The sequence below is a fragment of the Phoca vitulina genome, unplaced genomic scaffold (genome assembly GCF_004348235.1).
Source record: "Phoca vitulina isolate PV1807 unplaced genomic scaffold, GSC_HSeal_1.0 scaffold82, whole genome shotgun sequence".
In the NCBI taxonomy this organism is placed as follows: Eukaryota; Metazoa; Chordata; class Mammalia; order Carnivora; family Phocidae; genus Phoca; species Phoca vitulina.
The window spans coordinates 3579098-3597298 of record NW_022589785.1 but is presented as its reverse complement, the minus strand read 5'-3'; the positions used below and the strand labels follow the sequence as shown (position 1 = coordinate 3597298).

The 18201-nt window shown below is 55.4% G+C and overlaps 3 protein-coding genes across 22 annotated transcripts in view; 1 reads left to right on the top strand and 2 right to left on the bottom strand.

Annotated features, from left to right (window-relative positions):
* EWSR1 (EWS RNA binding protein 1) overlaps positions 1-5692 on the bottom strand; it is a 29748-nt gene extending 24056 nt beyond the window's left edge. For all 5 annotated transcript variants that reach the window (XM_032394961.1, XM_032394962.1, XM_032394963.1 and 2 more), the window contains exons 1-3: positions 5599-5692; positions 1187-1223; positions 992-1043 (exon numbers count right to left, since the gene is read on the bottom strand). In XM_032394961.1, the coding sequence (XP_032250852.1) occupies positions 992-1043; positions 1187-1223; positions 5599-5611 (102 nt within the window). In that variant the 5' untranslated portion in view covers positions 5612-5692. The remainder of the gene's footprint in view (positions 1-991; positions 1044-1186; positions 1224-5598) is intronic.
* A 72-nt stretch (positions 5693-5764) lies between these two features.
* RHBDD3 (rhomboid domain containing 3) lies at positions 5765-11233 on the top strand. Of its 5 annotated transcripts, none has more exons than XM_032394983.1 (7): positions 5959-6199; positions 6384-6532; positions 8156-8338; positions 8975-9358; positions 10309-10471; positions 10561-10848; positions 10935-11232. In XM_032394983.1, exons 3-7 carry the CDS (start codon positions 8197-8199, stop codon positions 11110-11112), a joined length of 1155 nt encoding a protein of 384 aa, XP_032250874.1. In that variant the 5' UTR covers positions 5959-6199; positions 6384-6532; positions 8156-8196; the 3' UTR covers positions 11113-11232. The 5 variants fall into 5 exon arrangements, with proteins under 5 accessions (XP_032250875.1, XP_032250874.1, XP_032250873.1 ...); XM_032394982.1 differs by having other exon boundaries at positions 6384-7084; XM_032394984.1 differs by lacking the exons at positions 5959-6199; positions 6384-6532 and adding an exon at positions 5765-5867.
* A 203-nt stretch (positions 11234-11436) lies between these two features.
* Positions 11437-18201, bottom strand: part of EMID1 (EMI domain containing 1) — a 56052-nt gene continuing 49287 nt past the window's right edge. For 3 of the 12 annotated variants that reach the window (XM_032394972.1, XM_032394973.1, XM_032394969.1), the window contains one exon: positions 11437-12149. In XM_032394972.1, the coding sequence (XP_032250863.1) occupies positions 11928-12149 (222 nt within the window). In that variant the 3' untranslated portion in view covers positions 11437-11927. The other 9 variants (XM_032394970.1, XM_032394976.1, XM_032394968.1 and 6 more) reach the window with 6 other exon arrangements.

Sequence of the window (18201 nt, the reverse complement as noted above, 5' to 3'; positions counted from 1 at the left end):
CGGCTCAGGTCGTGATCCCAGGGTCCTGGGATCGAGTCCCGCATCGGGCTCCCTGCTCCGCGGGGAGCCTGCTTCTCCCTCTGCCTCTGCCTCTCTCTCTCTCTGTCTCTCATGAATAAATAAATAAAATCTTTAAAAAAAAAAAAATTTAAAAACTTGCACCACTTCAGAGAAAACGAACTAGAACACTGCAAGTCTCCTTAAGGTTAACATACCAAGAACTGTCTTTTGAACTTGGACATCAGTAATACTTAAAACCTGGTAAGGAATAAGGTATTCTTCCACCTATTAGCAAGATCACATTCTAGATTTGAATGACCAGTTATGTAAGATCTGCCAGAGACATCACACTTCTGTCTGTCCCAGAAAGTTTCAATGGCAGAGTTATTAGTATCCATTTTAGTCATGGACCATTTCAGAATTCGAAGTGGTCTTGAGAACACTAGGACCCTAATTTCCAAAATCTGTTGGCCTAGACTTTTAAACACAAACTCATGTACTGGAAAGGGCTCAGAAGCTCTGTAGCTAAACAGCCATACAGAGCTGACCCTGCCATTTACTATGTGACCACTGGCAAATGACCTCTCTATGCGCTGCTATTTTTTGTTTGCAAAATATCCTAATAACACCTTCTTCTGCAGAAACACTGTAAAATTAAATTAATTTAAACATAATACAATATGTAGAAGGACCAATTACTGAGCAAGGCACTTAACTTGAGAGATGATACTAGAAAGGTGTGGAGAGCTAGCAACTCCCAGTTTGGGGATGGTGTCATTTATAATGGCACTCCCACTGTGCAAGTTTAAAACGCCTGAGTCCTTTTATGATTACAAGCACATCAGTGCTCGCTTCAGCAGCACATATACAAGCACGTCATACTTTTCTATTACCTCATTTTTAAAAAAGAGCCGTACTAGCTATTGTTTTAATGGCTGACAGAAATATTTTGTTTGGGGACGTACCCACATACAAATATCTTAAAGATTACCTGGGTGGTCTGTGCATATCCTTGAGTGGGTTGGGCGGTGTATGCACTGTAGCTGTAAGAGAAATTAAATGCAAGAACTGAATATAGAACATTCAGATTCCGTTACAAAATCCTCTACAACTCCAGGAGGCTTAGTATTCTAAAAACATTATAATCAATCACACCCAAAGTACTGTTATAAAAAGACTGACTTACCCCTGCTGGGCTGCCGCTTGGCTGTAGGTACTGTAATCTAGAGAAAACAAGGGAGAGAAAATAATGTGAAGTCAGCAGAGACAAGGAGAAGAAAAAAAAAAGGGGAGGAGGAATTCAGGTGGAAGAAGATAAATTCTTTCAACTGTTTATAGAGAGTAAGTACAGGCCAACACAGGTCCGAATGAGTATCTCTTCTCCCTTAACACCAAACCAAAAAAATAAGTCTAAGCCAGTTAAAGTTCAGAAAGTTTGAAATATAGTGCCAGCTAATGAGGTCAAGATCAGCTGATTTGGCAGATACTTTAAAGGTTCCCATGACCACAATTCCTTCCCGGGCCCCTTAACTGCAGGCTGTCATTTCAAATACATGATCATCATCCTAAGACTAACAGAAAACAAGATGAACCAACAGAAGTTTTACCTTCATATAAAAATGAGGCATGCCACAATATTACAATGTTTAACATCAGACTGGTTACAATAGTAGCTACATCTCCCCCAAAACTCGTTTTTCTATCACCCCCTCACTTCAGCATTTTGAAAACGAACCATAATTCCATAGCAGGGCTGTGACATGGAATGGCAAAAAAGAAAGTCATCCCAATCCAGTATTTTAAAGGCTTTCCTGACTGTATCAGGGCTACATCTCTACAGTAAGTCAAAAGCCAAACACAACATAAATTGCAGCAGAGTTAAGGCAGAGAACAAAGCATGTAATCTTTTTGGGAGTAATTTGGTTTTAGGTAACAACATCTTTTTAAAACTCACAATGATTTCAACTAAAAAAAAAAAAAGGCCCACAACTTTACTTTTCTTCCTCTCTCTTCTCTTTCTAATCTTTCCTATAATTTCCCTTTTCATATGAAATGTAAAACATGCACAAAAAAGGACTAAAAACTAGTCCACTGAGGTGTCTATACAAGTAGTGAAAACAAACAGAAAATAAAATGGTGACGTTTTCACAGCACTACTGAACTAAACATACATGTATTTTAAAATTTAAGGATTTATTTTTTTTTAAAGATTTTATTTATTTGACACACAGAGAGAGAGTGAGAGCAGGAACACAAGCAGGGGGGAGTGGGAGAGGGAGAAGCAGGCTTCCCGCTGAGCAGGGAGCCCCATGTGGGGCTCAACCCCAGGACCCTGGGATCATGACCTGAGCCGAAGGCAGACGCTTAAGGACTGAGCCACCCAGGCGCCCCGAGATTTTTTTTGACAGAGAGAGAGTGTGTACAAGCAGGGGAAGCAGCAGGCAGAGGGAGAAGCAGGCTCCTTGCTCAGCAGGATGAGGGGCTCAATCCCAGGACCCTGAGATCATGACCTGAGGCGAAGGCGGACGCTTAACCGTGTGAGCCACCCAGGCGCCCCTTTAAAAATATTTTTAAAAATTCTACCCAATCTTTGCTCTCCACAAGAAATACATACCTTATTCTATGCTAGAAGACAGTACTGCCATTAGTGCTGAACAAAAGGGTCCTTTCTTTTCCAATCAGAAAGTAGCCCCTCATTTGAAAGCAACAATGGACATCTCAGCTCTTCAGGGAGGGGTTTCTGCCCCCACTCTATCCAAAGCCTGCCTCAAAGTCTACCTGGCCTGAGAGCATTGTGCTGAATCCATCTTTTAAAGTAGGCTCACCTTTCTACCACTCTACCTTAACTACTTTCCTTCCTCTGTACATCCTTAACTCAGAACCCTGATTCATCAACATTATCAAATTAACTGCCTAAAGGTTTTGTATAATGAACAAATTGATTTAAGACAATCTAATGGCATTTTAAGGTTAAACCTTAAGGCATTTTCAATAGCACTACAACTCTTGCTTTCTATGTACCAAATAAAAAGTAAATGCAAATCACTTCTTCCATGAGGCATTTACAAAACAGACAAATGAAGCATCAAAAAATATTTCAACCTACGTTTTGCTGAGGTGTCTCGTGAGAAATGATTCTAAATTGCTGACATGGAAGTTCAACTTTGCAAGAGGACTTTTACACAAGAACAGTTATGTAAAGCAGAAAACTGGCAAAGCTGATACGGAACAACGAATGATCTCAGATCCGTGTGAAACCAACCCATTTAGTCCCATACTGGTGGGCTAAAGGAGGTAGCAAATTTGTTTCCTGAAAACTTATGTTATCTACCTACAACTCACAAACATTGTATGGACTCAAAAATGTTATTTACACAATGGTTAGATTTTTTAGCAGTCAGTAATGCTTTGTTTTTAACCCCCAAATGTGCAGCTGAAGACTTCACTAAAAATACAGGACAGGTTGAGAAGAAGGGGCTGTAATCCAAGGGGCCTCTAAAGTGCTGGCAATGTTCTCTTTCTTGGTGGTGACTTAGAGGAGTTTGCGTTGTAATTCTTTATGTTAAACTGGACATATACTCTACTTTCCTATACATAACATACACGAAGAGAAAAAACATCTAACATTACCTAAAGTAGTGGCTTTTAGAAACTTTATAGAGTACTCACTACCCGACAGTAGACATTTAGAGCTTCAAGCTACATAAGGAGTTAAAGTCAGTATGGGGCAATTTGTGGGAACCAAAAGCTTTGCTATAATGTCAAGAGGTTAAGGGCTCAAAAAGCTCTTAAAAAGATCTAGCCTCACTCCTTCATTTTGAAGGAAAGGAAACCAAAGTCCAGATAAGTATGTGATTTCCCAAAGTTCCTCCAGCTGGCATACTACTGTGTGTCTATGTGTAACACAACTGTAATTCTAATATAGTACATGGAGATTTCCAATAAACAGTGAGCAAATTAAACCAAGAAACTGGCATGTCCAGCCACGCAAAAATTTCACCATACACATTTTGACTCCCCTAGCTTCAATAGGGAAGGCAGAGTAGCACTCTCCCTTCCAAAATTCAAACACTGCAAGGAAGAGGAAGGTGGAAAGGGCCCTGCGTTTCGGAAACCACTTCCCACCAGGATGTGTCTTGGACTGTGGTTTTAGAGTCCTCACTTCTAGGGGCACTCTGAACCTTGGCACTAACCGCCGGCATTTACCTGCCTGTTTACTGATCACACAGCTCGGGAAGACTTAAATTGTCTTTAAGTTGCTGGATTCTCGACCCGTTTCAAATTAAATCTCGGAAGGACGCAGAGCTTTTCCGGTCTTCCCTCGACTTCTCCCACCGCTTCTAAGGTCCGGTGTTAGGTGGCCTAAGAATACCCCCGGAGGCAAAAAATGCCCCACCCTACCAATAACCGCAGGTTAGTGCACCAACAGGCTGCGAACTGCAAGTGATGTTTAGGTTACAAGATTAAACAACTGCCGTATACAAGACCACCCTAGATCATCACATTCGAGCTCCCGCCCCGGGTTTTCTTTCAAAGTCCAGCACGCGTCTCCTTTCCCTCTCTTCTAGCAAACCACGAAATAAACAAGCCTGCCGGCTTAACCTAGGCGAAGAAACTTGCGAGACGACTGCTTAAGCATAATTCAAACGCCAACTCGGGCCTTTTGTTTCTCCTAGGTCAAAGAGGCCAGAATTTTCTTTCGGTAGGGATTTCTGGTCTCGCGATCCGGGCTGGTCGTTTTATACAACGGATCTCCCTCGGCGTTTGCTGAAAAACGGCCCTGGGAAGCACTTAATTGCTTTTTGGGGAGGAAAGGAGGTGGGATTAATAAGAGTAAAAACGAAGAAGCCCGGGGGTGGGGGCGCCGATTGGGGGGCGCTGAAGGGGGAAGCACATTCCGCCCAAAACCCTGTCGGGCAGAAGTTCGGTTTGGGGCTGGAACCCGCCGAGAGGGCAGCTCGGCCGCACCGGACGCCCCAGCCGACCAGGCCATTACGGGGCGCCCGCTCATAGGTCGGCACCCCTCGGCTCACAAACCCGCGATGCCGTTTTTATTTGCTGCCCCCCCCCCCCCCCCCGCCCGCTTCTCGGCGAAGCAAAGTCGCCCTCCGGCTTGAGCCGCCTCCCTGGAAATGGGAGGGGGTGGGGAGAATCAGAGGAGCGGCGTTGCTGCGGCTTCTCGAGCAGCCGTCGACCCCCCCAACACCTCCGGCTTAGGGGTGCCGGGCTCGAGGCCTTGCCGAGCCCTCCCCCAACCCCCACGCGGGGCCCGGGAGGCCGCAGGCCCCGCCCACGTGGCGGGCGACCGGGTGCGCGGGGCCCGACGGCCGCCACACAATGGAGACCGCGGCAGGCCCCGCGCGCTCCCGCCGCCGCTTGCAACTCGCGCGCCGGGGGCGCCGGAAGGTTCCAGAACCGGCCTTCCCGGTGGGGGGAGGGGAGAAGAACGCGGGCCCTCGAGCTCGTCGGGCCGCGGCGGGTACCTCACACCCTTCTCGGCAGCTCCATTCAGTCGTCCCAGCCACCCCTATTGACGAGCGGCCCCAGATTTGGGCGTCCCGGCAGTAGCCGGCGCGACCGCGGTTCCACCACACTCACCCGTGGACGCCATTTTCTCTCCTTCCTTCTCGTTCTCTCAACGTCCGTCTCCCTCTCGCTTTCCCTCTTGGCGCCGCACTGCGCAGGCGCGAAACCCGCAACCTCGGGCGCTACCATCGGGCCAGGCCACGGGGGTGAGGGAAGGAGGGAAGAACCACAGATTTCTCGTCCTTCCCGCCCGCAGCTCTTGTCCTAATGCTCTCTAAAGGGCGCTGGACTTGACGTGCGGGCCAAAATAGCACAGAAGGGTCCGGAGCGGCGGTGAGCAGGTACTGGTATCAAGCCGGAGAGATTCTCCGTACAAGGCTAAGCTCTTCGGAATGGTTTCGTCCGCTGGCTCTAGGGACCGTCTGTGAAGAGTCTGCCTTGGAGGGACACGGAGGCCGGCGGGAGGGCTGGGGGAAGGGACCCGGGCCTAGAACAACTGCTGACTAATCGGCGGGCGGCGGGGGAGGGGGTGGCGCGGCGGCTCGGCCGGGGTCACGCGCCCGAGTGCAGGCAGAATGGGCTTGGGGCTCTCGGGCCTTGCCGGGAAGCTGGAGTCCCGACTCCCAGCCAGGGGCCCCACCCGGCATTCCGGGGGCGGGGGGCGCTCTCTGCAGTGAGTACCCCGGACACGTGGCCTGGGCCGGAGGGGGAGGGGAAGGGGGCGGAGGCGGGTGGGGTAGATGGGAGGCCCCGAAGGTAGAGCCCGATCCCGAGAACCCCTCCCCCCTCCCCGTAACGGTCAAGGTTGAGAAGGCCCTTTAATCTTAATCCCCCATCCAATACCCTTGTTTTTACAGAAGGGGAAACTGAGGCCCAAGGAATTTGGGTACTTTTCCTAAAGTCACAAAGCTGAGTCCGACCCACACCCTGGGACCCCCACTCTATCACTCGGAAGAATCTACCCCATCCTAGTCTTCTCATTCTGTCCTCCGAGATTCCCAGTAAGGTAGGCAGGGCCTGATGGTGCACAGCCCCATTTTATTGATGAAGACATTGAGGCCCAGAGGGTTCCAGTTCCAGTTCTGTTTGTCTATGGGCAAGTCTTTCAGCCTTGTAGAGTGCCTATTGGCGGGTGGTTTTGAGGGTGCAAGAGGAGGCTTTCAGTGGGTGTCTTGGCTTTGGGCAAGGCTGGCATCTGTCTGCCTTCCTGGACTCAATCTAGTCTCCCCAGGCAGGTACCCAGGTCCAAGGAAGGGCAGGGCTCACCCAAATCTTTCAGCGGGACCTGGAGCCAAGCTAGAGTTTCTCAGTGAACACATATGGAGAACTTGGGGATGAGTAAGAGGAGGGCACTCCCACCTGCCCTCTGCCTAGACTTCCTGCCCAGGAAGACAGGCCAAGCTGTGCTTACTAGATAGCATAAGATCCATGAAGCAGGAGATGGGGCATTTGAACTGGGCTTCAAGGGGGTGAGTAGGAGTTTGCCTGTTGGAGAGATGGAGGGAAGGACATTGCAGGCCAAGGAGCTTTCTCCATTTTTCCAGCAGGAAACTGACAGGTGGGTTTTGAGGCTGAGGTTGCCCTTGGCAAGGGAGCAGAGGAAACAGTCTTCCTGTCTCTCTGGGATTCTGCTGCTTGCCTCATGAAATCAGCTCACTGGGAGTCTTGACACAGGCCTGGCCAGGGGCGAGGGGGCTTCAGCAAGTCCTGTGCCTTGTGGGCCAGAGCTTGAACCAGCTAGGCTGGAGCAGCTGCTTCCATGCTGAGGCCTCCCCTGGTTGGACTAGCTGGTGGCTACCTCTACCTCCCACAGTCAGCTGGGATGGCTACAGTTTATCGAGCAGGAACTGTGGGCTGGGTCCTGCCTTCGTCCATTCCTTTTTCTCATCTTATGAGGAGAGGACTTTCATAATCCCCATTTTACAGATGAGGAAGGAGAGGCTCAGAGGATGGAAAACTTGTCCAGGGATGCACAGCAGGGAGCAGTGGAGGGGATCCTGGAAGCTTTCTGTGAAAAGGGGGGCTAGGGCTAGAGGGGCTGTGCTCAAAGCTGGAGGGAGGGGATGACTCTGTCCAGTGTCGCTTTGTATGTACTCAGAGTGTGGGATTCCTGCCCCTCCTCCAGCCCTTCTGTCTCACCCCCTTCCTAATCTGCCTGCCCATTGGCTGGCCTCACCCCCTTCGTCAAGGGCAGCCGAGTCCACCTAGAGCTCTAAGGCTGGGCCCGGTGGAGGGGAGGAGTGAGGAAGGTGGCTGGTCTGCAGCTCCAGGGGGGAGGGAGGCAGAGGAAAGCTGGAGATGGCCCTGAGTTTGCCCTGGGGTGCTGCACCCCTCTTTTTGGGAGTCCAGAGCCCCAGTTCAACTTCCCTGGCCTTGTGCCTCCCACCCCAGGCTCTTCTTCAGAGCCCTTTTGGCTCAGCCCCTCCCCATCCTCACACACAGGCGGAGGGGATGGCAAGATGGCTAAGCATGTGGTTAGGATCTGAGCTCCTCTACGGGCGAGTTGCTGGGCCTGCCTCTCCAGCTTCAGTTTCTGCTTCTGTAAAATGGGGCCATCAGGAGGGTAGGTGGAAGGAGTTGGATAAAAATTGCAGTAATAACTGTTGTTATCGTTTTCCTTTACCCCTAGCACACAGCCTCAAGACCACCCTTGACACCTTCAGCCACGCTATGCGTGCCCGAGGCCCCCCTGGCCTACCGTCCCCGGCGCTGCCTCTAGCCTCCTCCGTCCTGATGCTGCTCCTGAGCAGCCTGTGGCTGGTGGGGGCTGGCCCCAGCCTTGCCCTGGCCCCCGAGCTGCTGCCTTGGCAGGGTGAGGGCTGGCCCCTTAGGCCTTGGAGGAGGCAGGAGGCTTGCTCTAGGGCCTGAGACTGGCTCTCAGGAGCGCCATGCATCCTGCACCGGTCAAGCAGGGATAGGACCCAGTGCATGGGGGAAGGTTGGCCTGGGACAGGAGCGTGCCCAGCTCATCCGCAGCCAAGCAGGGAGGGCAGAGCACCCAGGCAGAGGGGCCAGCAGAGGGGTGGGAGCCTGTAAGTAGGAATTCTATTCAGATGGCTTCCCTTTTTGGTGGCTTTCCCTAAAATAAGAACTAAGGCTTTCAGCTTAGTATGAGAATGTCGAGGAGGTGCTGGGAGTTTAAAGGGTGACCCCAGTGGAGTGCCTGCTTCCCAGCAAACGTTAAGTGACTCATCCACAGTCGGATTGCTCTTGGGAAGACTGACTGGTGGGCCCGGCCTGTTCTGGTTAACACAGCAGGAGAGCAGTCGCAGCATTTAGAAGCCCTTGGTCCCCTTCATGAGTAATTAAAGTGCTCGAAGTGGGCACTTTGGCTCCTGGGGAGAGGAGGCTGGCTTAGCGGGCATCCTGCAGAGGGTAATTGCCAACCTGGGCCAGCCTTGGGGGTTAGGGCCGCTAACCCGGCACATAAGCTCCTTCTCTCTCCCAGCGCACCGGCTGCTGACCCACGCCCTGGGCCACACGGCCCTACCCGGCCTGCTCCTGAGCCTGCTGCTCCTGCCCACGCTGGGCTGGTGGCAGGAGTGCCACCTGGGCACGCTGCGGTTCCTGCATGCCTCTGCCCTGCTCGCCCTGGCTGCCGGGCTCATGGGGGTGCTGCTGGCGGGCCTTGGGGTGTCCAGTGCAGCCGGCGGCTGCGGCTACATGCCGGTCCACCTGGCCATGCTGGCCGGGCAGGGTCACCACCCTCGCCAGCCCCAGGGGATCCTGCCACCATGGCTCCTGCCCTGGCTGCTGCTCGCCTTGACACCACTGCTCAGCTCCGAGCCACCCTTCCTGCAGCTGTTCTGTGGCCTTCTTGCTGGCCTGGCCTGTATCCTTTGCCGGGGCTCAGGGCCCGTGTGGACCTGGGTTCTGTGGCTGGGCCCCCAGGGTGGCCGGGAGGGAAGTGGCACAGGGGGCTCAGGCCCAACAATGTTGGGAAGTGGCTCAGACGCATTCCGGGAGCATCTCCGGGTTCTCTAGCCAGGCTCCGGGCAGGGGGTGCTCAGGGCCAATGACCAGGGGGAGGTGCCAACTACCATTTAAAGGGGAGCCCATGGGGGGCCGGGGTGGCCCAAGCAGGCACCCAACCTGGCCCTCCCCAGTGGGGGTAGCATCTGAGGTACGATGTGCAGGATGAGGGGATCAGGGGAAGAGAAGTGAAAAAGAGAGCCGGCCAGGCAGGAAGTACAAGACCAGGGTGGGAGGGAGCCTGGGGCTCAGCGCTGAAAGGGGGAACACCTGTGGTGCATTAAATACAGGCTTTTGCTTCAAAGATGCTTCATGCCTGTTGGGGGGAAACAGTGCCTTTGGAGAGAACAGTGGGCGCAGGCTGACCCCCCTGTGGTGTTTTTGGGCCTGGAGACACCAGCTGCCGAACCTGGCTGAATCCTGGCATGGGGAGTATGTCGCCCTGGCAGAGGGCAATGGGGCGGTGTCAGTGGGCCCCAGGGTGGGCCTTGAGTCGGACCTGAGTAGTCTCACGGGGCTCTGGGGACGGAGCAGGCGGGAGGGGGGGCGGGTGGCTGAAACGGGGGGGAGACCGCTTTTGTGGGGAGATAGACCTGGCTTCGCCTATTACATGCTGAGTAGCTTCTGGTGGGTTCCTTTCCCGAGGGCCTCCACTTTTCCCGAGAGCTGACTAGGGTGAGGAGACACAAGGGAATGGCTGGCACACACTGGGCCCGGGGCCTGGCATGCAGTTTGGATCTCTCCTGGCCCCCCCCCCCAGCTGGCTGGTTTTGGTTTTCCTTGACCAGCCGCCCTGCCCTGGGCAGCCAGACGCAGCCGGGGCCTTCCAGTGGCTGGAGCTGTCGGACCGGCGGCTGCAAGCACTGCAGGAGGGCATCCTGTGCAGGGCCCTGGCCGGGTGCTGGCCGCTCAGACTCCTTCCTACCCCAGGCGGCCGGGCCGAGCTGCCCATCACCCATCCCGCCGGAGTGAGGTGAGCGCGACACTGAAGACACCGGCCCTGCTGGCAGAAGCTGTGGCAGGGGCTGGCAGTCAGGCCCTCTTCTGCTTCTGCCCCTCCAGGCCTCCCACCCCTGGACCTCCTTACATGGCCTCCCCTAGCCTCTGGTCCCGCGGTGAAGGCTCGGCCCAGCGCCCACCAGGCCTGGAGCCTGTGCAGCCGACCTGGGAGGGCTCCTCAGAGGTGGGCCTGGCCTGGACCGGGCCCAGCTTCCCCCCAGGGACCCCGCTGTGGGCAGCCCTGGATGAGCAGATGCTGCAGGAGGGGATCCAGGCCTCACTCCTTGACGGGCCAGCCCTGTGTTCTGAGACCCCGCTATGGCTGCCTAAGTCGTCCGTCTCCTCTCTGCGGTAAGGCGGGTGGCCCGGGGGGGCGGGGGGGCGCCCTGGGGCAGGGGCTGGAGGTGGCCCTGACGTTCCCTCCCTCCGCCCCCCAGGCTGCAGCAGCTGGAGCGCATGGGCTTCCCCACAGAGCAGGCGGTGGTGGCACTGGCAGCCACAGGCCGAGTGGAGGGTGCCGTGTCGCTGCTGGTTGGCGGGGAGGTGGGCACTGAGGCCCTGGTGACGCAGGGGAGGGGTGGGCCCGCTCACCCTGAGGGTCCTGGTCCCCCCTAGCCCTGTCTGCCCGAGAGTCGCGGTGTGGTGCGGGAGAACCCCTCGGGCACCCCACGCTGGTACTGTTCAGAATAAAGACTAGGTCATTTTTCAGCCTGGACCTCCTTGGGGGCAGCTGTTGTCTGACTCTCCTGTGCTCGCAGCAGGGGGGAGGGATGAATGAATGCGCAGTGAAGGAATGACCCATTACAGAACAGCTCCTTGATGTGTGGAGACACACCTCCCCCCCCCGCCCCCAGCCCCGTGTTGTGTGTGGGCAGGGAAGGCCACCTAGGAGAGGGAAGGGGCTCCTGGCCCAGCCCAGCCGCACCCCATCTAAGCACACACTGAGACCAGGCCAGTGGGACATCAGGACATCAGACTGGGGGCCTTTATTGGCTGGAGACCTCTACCTCCAGGGGGCCCCTCCCTCTCCATGCCCCCACCCCCACCTGGGACATGGGAGGGGCTGGGGGCTGCAGGGGGGCAGGACCTATGCAAGGAATCCCCAGTGTCCTGCCTGTTGAGCTCAGGGTGGGGACCCAGCACCAGAAATCAAGGAGAGGAGGGGTACGGTGGGCTCCCCGAGGTTTGGCTGGGGAGGAGGGGGTGGCAAGCCTCGAACCTGCCCCCCATCCCCTGCAGGCCTGCATCATCCTACTTCACAGAGGGAGATGGAGGCCCAGGGCCCTGAGCGAGGCCTCACCTCTTGCCTGGGCTGCCCCTCCCTCTCAGTCCACTGTCCCTTCTCAGCTTCATATTAGGCTTGCACGGGGAATCAGGACCAAGACTTGCCCATCCCAAAGGCCTAGGTGGCAGAAGGGACCCTGAGGACATTAATAAATATGGATGGGCGGTCCCTGGAGGCAGCTGGCCAAGTCCAGGCTGGGAAGGGAAGCCTGGCCTGGTGTACCCCTAGGGCCGCCCCCGCCCTCAGCCTCTCTCGCTGTGGCTCCTGGGGGCCACGATCCGGTAGTTGGCCGCGTGTCCTCCCCTCTTGCCCCGCAGGAGGCTGGGGGTGCCTGTGCCGGCAGGGCCTGCCCCCGACCCCTCTGGTTCTGCCGGAGGGAAGGAGAGAGTCAGGGTTAGTGAGGTCTGTGCGAGGTGCCCGTCTCCCTTCGGCCCTCGGGGGGCTGGGGCGCTCGGTACTCTGCCAGGTGCACTCTGCCCTGGCGTCTGGGAGGCAGAGCTGTGAGAAAGAAGGGTGTTTGCAAGCTGGTTAGTGCCTCCCCTCTGCCCCCCGGAGTTATCAGCTCCCCACCCAGTGAGAGCACTCAGGGCCTCTACTGGATTTTCTCCGTCAAGTAAGGATCAATGAAGCTGCCATGTTTCTGAAATGCTTAGCACGGAGCGAATGCTCCATAAAAGTAGTTCTTTCCCACATTTTGGGGGCAGAGGCGTGCCCTCAATCATCCCTGTTTCATAGCTGGGTAAGCTAAGGTCAGGGAATAGACTCACTCTCCCCCTCTCCTCGGGTGAGGCCACGTGTGGTGAGGAAGAGTTTAGAAAGGCCAGGCTCTGCCACTGACCTACTGACAGCCTTGGGCACGTCTAGTCTCTGCCAGGGCCTCAACTGTCTCATCTCTAAAACCAGGAAGGACAGTTCCAGATGTACTCTGAGGTCCTGGCCAACTCCAGTAATTATTGAAATTAGTTCTAATTTGGCCCCAACCTGGAAATGAGCTGTCCCACAAGAGTGAAACTAAATAATTGGCATTCTTGCCACCTGGAAAACTCTTACTCATCCTTCAACACCCAAGCAAGGCCTACCTCCTTCAAGAAGTCTTCTGCCGCTAACACTTCGGTCCCCCTCTAAGTTAAATAAGTAGGTCAGGTAGGTCAGGATGGGCTATTTTTCCAGGGGGAGAGGAACACTCAAAGAGCAGAGCCCCAGGATGGGGGACTTAGCTGAGCCTCCAAAGTCCTGTTCAAAAGGACAGACACTTGGACTCTGGTGAGCACCAGCTTCCCACTGGAGCACTGCCAGGGGAGTGGGCTATACCCTCCTAATCCTAGCTGTCTAGCACTCTGACCCTGTGTGCCCCAGCCTCCCATACACCTCTGGGCTGAAATTTGGGGCCCCTGGGACAGACAGGTGTGTGTGGTCACAGTCAAGGGAGATTTCATGCCCTAAATCAGGGAGCTCAGGCTCCAGCATCAGCTAGGGCCAAGTCCTGGCCCCACCATGTACCAATGATGTGGTCTTGGGCAAGTCACAGAATCTCTGAGCCTCATCAGCAACATGGGGATAACACCATGTCATACCCCTGTGGTAAGGGTTTAAGGTGACCAGGAGTGGAAAGTGGTTTTCCCATGCTGGATTATTATGGTCACTAGGTGTGTTTTTGACCCAGCTCTCCTGCAGGCCTGGCCACTGTGAGTTGGTCATGAGATGCTACTCTGACACAATCAGATTCAGGGCCCTTGGTTTCCCCTGGGCCCCACTCAGGGCCTGGCAGAGCAGAGGTGTCCACGAACTTTTGCTGATGGAGCAAAAAGAGCCAGTGCTTTTGAGGACAGACCCACGGTGGATCCCTGGCCTCACCACTACTATTGCTGTGACTCTTGAGGAAATCACGTGAGCTCTTTGTACTTCTGTTTCTTCATCTGTGAAATGGGCATGGTGTCACCCACCCAGCAAGCTTGTTACAAGGGCTGGATATAAATCCCCCAGCCCGGTGGGCTGGATGTGTGATGGCTGTTACCATCTCCTCATTACTGATTATAACCTAAACATGGGAGCCCAATCTGGGTCTTTAGTTAGCACCTGCTGTGTACAATGGACAATGGGGAAAGTTCCTTCTTCTCTGCTTCCCTCCCCCTCCCCTCCCCCTCCCCTCCCCTTCCAGGCCCACAACTCGAGCTGGCTTGTGGGGTCACTCTCCCAGGCTGGTGGCCACAGCGAGGGGGCGTGGCCCTTCTCAGGTGACCAGCACTCCCTCCCTGGGCTGCTGGATACAGAGGTGACTAAAGTGGAGATGGGCCACAGGTCCAAGGCTACAGTGTGTCCCTTCTGGGTCCTCTCCCTGCCCTCCCGAGAGGAGGTGGGGGACACCTGAAAAAGCCTGGGATTTGGCCCTTGGGCCCTGAACTGTAAGAGGGGGAGGAGGTCTGGAAGGTGGCCACTGATGTTTCTAAAAGTTAGAGAAGCCCCGTGGCAAGGTGGGAAGAGCTTGGGAAGCCTACCACACACCCTTCCAGCCTCCAGGCCTTTGTCCACACAGGACTCTCTGTCAGGGCTGCCCTTTCTGTCTTGTGCTCACACACTCACAGGGATCTTCCGTGACCCAACGCAAGTGTCCCCTCTGCCAGGAAGGCTTCTCCACGCTGCAGCCGGAGGGGATTGCCGCTCACTCACATCCTTTGGTGCTCCTGTCCCCCATGGCCCACATCTCTGTAGACCCTGAGGATTCCCCCTCACTTGATGGGCCCAGAGTGGCCACCCTGAACTGGCACTCAGTAGGTGTGCCCTACAGTTTTGCTGAATGAAGGAGGCTTGGCTGTCATCCTGGCCCTCCTTCCTGCTCGGGGACTCAGTTTCCTAGTCTGTAAAATAGATGTGAAGTTGGACATGATGTCCGAGGCCTTTGTGCACTGATGTACTAGGGTTGGGCTGTGAGATGGGGCGGCTGGAGGTGGGAGGAGGGCGGCCGTGGGGGCCTCTTCCAGCCTCCAGGCCTTTGTCCACACAGGACTCTCCGTGGGTAGGTGAGGACTGGAGCTCAGCCCTGAGGGCGGCCAATCCCTGCCTCTCTCCACGGCCACCCACAGGCTCGGGTTTAATGGGGAGAACCCTCCTTAGCCCCACCATGAAAAGCCAGGCACCGGGAGGGGTGCTGCCCACTTGGTGTCTAATCTCCTTCCATGCCTTCTACCTCCCTTCAAGAGCCTTCTCAAACTGGGGCCTGCCAGGTTCTCTAGCCTCAGCTGTCACTCCCTCGCAACCTCACAGAACAGTCTAGCCTCTTGGCTTTGGCTCGTGCTGTCCTCTGCCTGTTTACTCCTGCTCGTCCTTGCCTTTCAGGTTCATTTAGAGGATACCTCCTCCAGGAAGCCCTCCCTGAGATGCCCTCCCCCACACACCCCAGCCTGGGGCTGGGGCACTTCTGTGCTCTCATAGCACTCACTCCACCGTGGCGTTCCTCACCCCAGGTTTAACAGTTCCAGGGTGACCCCCGTGCCCCTGCACCCTACACTCCCCGACAACAGGACTAGGTCTGTCTGACACTGTGTGTCAGACACAAGGTGTCAGGCCCCGTCTGTCTGTCTGCTGGCTGGCCGGAAGGACTAGAGAAGGAGTGTCTGCTGGCCTAGGGCCACCAGTGGGAGGTGACTTCTGTGTCCCTGGGCCCTTCCTGGAAGGGACCGCCCCTACCTGCCCACCCTGCCGTTACCTGGCCAGATGATGGCTTCCAGCAGGGTGACTCGTCTGGCCAGGAGCTCCAGCTGAGCCTGCTGCTGCAGGAAGCTCTGTAAGCTAGGAGCCTGATGGGAGATCAAGAAGAGCAGACGGTGCGAGTCCGGCCTCCGAGGGCTGGGCCGGGGAGCCGAGGGCAGGGTGTAGGGGCCAGGCACCGGCCAGCTTCGAGGCAGGAGCCCGGGTGTGAGTCTCTATCGAGACCTCGGTCTCCCCTTCTAAGTGGGGATGGGGCCTGCCTGGCTCCTCAAGTGAGCAGATGGGTGGCAACATTGGTGGGTAAGTGCCTGGGGTGGGGGTCTGGCTCTCTCCCTGAAGGGACTTGCAGGATGGGTTAGGGGGACCAGAGGGGGACCTGCAGCTGTAAGGGAGACACTTGGGGCTAGGAAGGCCTGCCCTGTGGGGGCCTCTGGGGGCTTCTGGGGGAGGGGAGGTCGGAACTAGTGGGGGCTATAGTACCTGGAGTACCCTGGGGCCTGAGCCTGGCTTCGTCACCCAAAGTCCCCTGTACTTCTGGAGTCTAGCTCCATGACCTATTGTCCTGTGGGCTTGGAGACTGGCTCTGTTACCCATGATTTCTGGAGAGCTGAATGAAGCCTGACTTTACTACCCATGACCCCCTGCTCTGCTGCAGTCTGGCTCTGTTACCACAATCCCCCCTTACTTTATTACCCACGATCCCCTGCTCTGCGGCAGTCTGGCTCGGTTACCCACAACTCCCTGCTGGTCTGGAGTTTGGCTCCATTGCCCCTAATTTCTTCCAAATTCAAAATCTTTAACCTCTGCTTCCCCTGCAGGCCTGGAAGCCACATTACCCACAATGCCCGGAGGCCCAGGTCTGACCACAGAGGTGGGGGGCCCAGGTCTCTAGGGCCCCCTTTTCACTTGTGGAAGAGGGACCAGCCATCAAGGGATGGGTGGCCTTGCTCTCTCAGGTCCTCACCTGCCTAGGGCAGGCACCTTCTCCAGCCTCATGGCTGGGTCCAGGCAGCTCCACCCCCGGAGGGCCTGGGGAAGGCTAGCGGGTGGGGGCTGGGCTGTCTGTCCGTCTGTCTGTCTCTACTCACCATAGAGCCCAATCATTGTTTCCAAGATTAAAACCCTCTCAGCTAAAATCTTCAAAGCCTCGCGTAGTTGGTGCAACCCCTCCCCCTGCGGAGGAAAGAGACAGATGCAGCCGTGAAGGGGGCAAGGGAGGGGGCCCTGCAAAGCTTGTTGGTGGCCCATGCCCCACCCTGGACATGCACCTCAGCCCCGCACCACCTGCCACAGCCCAGGGTCCTGCGGACAGCCAGGATAAGACCAGGAGAGGACGGGGGCAGGGGGGTGGGGCAAGACAGGTGGAAGCAGCCCCCTCAGTAAGTCCTGATGGGTTCCAGCTGGCTGCTCTCTGCCCACACCCCTGCACGGGTGGCAAGGGGTTGCCGATCCTCAGGGGCTGCGCTGCCATCCCAGAGCCTGCCCTGGAGACTGTCACGGGGCGCCCCTGAATCTCTGTTGCCTGACACCTGCATGATTCCTGCCCCATCCCTAGGCCACATGCACTCTTGTTTACTTACTAGTCTTTAAACTGAGTCACTTTTTGCCTTAATACTACATTAATCTCACTCTAATGAATTCCATCAGTGGGAACAGGCTACTGACGGATATCCTTTCCATTCACATCAAAATGAATATGTACAAGTAAAATTAGAAAATGTTTGAGTGGCATCACTTTTGGGAAGTTGTGCTTAAAATGCTGGAAAAGCTGAGGCTCAGGCCCAGGTGTCCACTCTCCAGCCCTTCTCACTTTGGGCTCATCCCTCCCTGGGCTCGGACTATTCCAAGTCCATATTCTGCATGTCCTGGAATCAGGCCCCCAACCCCACCCTCCCTTCTAAGCAGTATCTCTGGGTCTGCAGCCCCCAGGCCCAGGGATGTGGCAGTGGGCCCCCCAAAGCCCCTCCCCCACCCCCACCCTCCCAGCCACAATGTCAGCTGGCACCCCAGGCTCCTGCTAGTCTTCACTTTCACTTCCAATTTGTCTGTCCTTTCCTTCCCCAGCACGGGGTCCATGGTCGGGCTGAACGTCCACACTCCCTCACTCCTTCCTCTCTCCTAGTCCAGACTCAAGCTAGTTCCGGAATGTTGATATCTTAATTCCAATAGAGCACCAGGACAGCAAATAGAATGATTCCAGCCCTGACATATCTGGGAGTCTCTCTCAGCGCCTTTACTTAGTACAGACTAAATAAAGGGATGGGGTAGAATATGCCTATTGCTACAACAGAGATCTGACCCTTTAGGGTTCACCAAAACCTCTAACAACTGAGAGTCTGCCCAACATGTCCGTGAGCCTGCTGTAACATTGCTGGGACTGTCCATTATAACCCAGCTGTCCTGGCCGCATCACCAGTTTGGGGCTACCCTCGGGCTACTAACAGGCCACTGCAGCCTAATGGCTAGGGTCACCGTGGGCCACACACCAAAGTAATCACTCTTCAAGTATTACAGGAGCAGGCTCTAAAAATAGATGACCTTCAAAAATTACATTAAGCCACTCCAGGCATGGACGGTGGGACAAGCTGACATCCTGAATGTCCTGGAAAGATGTAATTAAGAGGGTGTCCCCTGGTGCTCCTGCCAAGAGCATTTAACTGCATCTCATCACCAAGAAACAATCAGACAACTCTAGATGGCGGGATATTCACAAA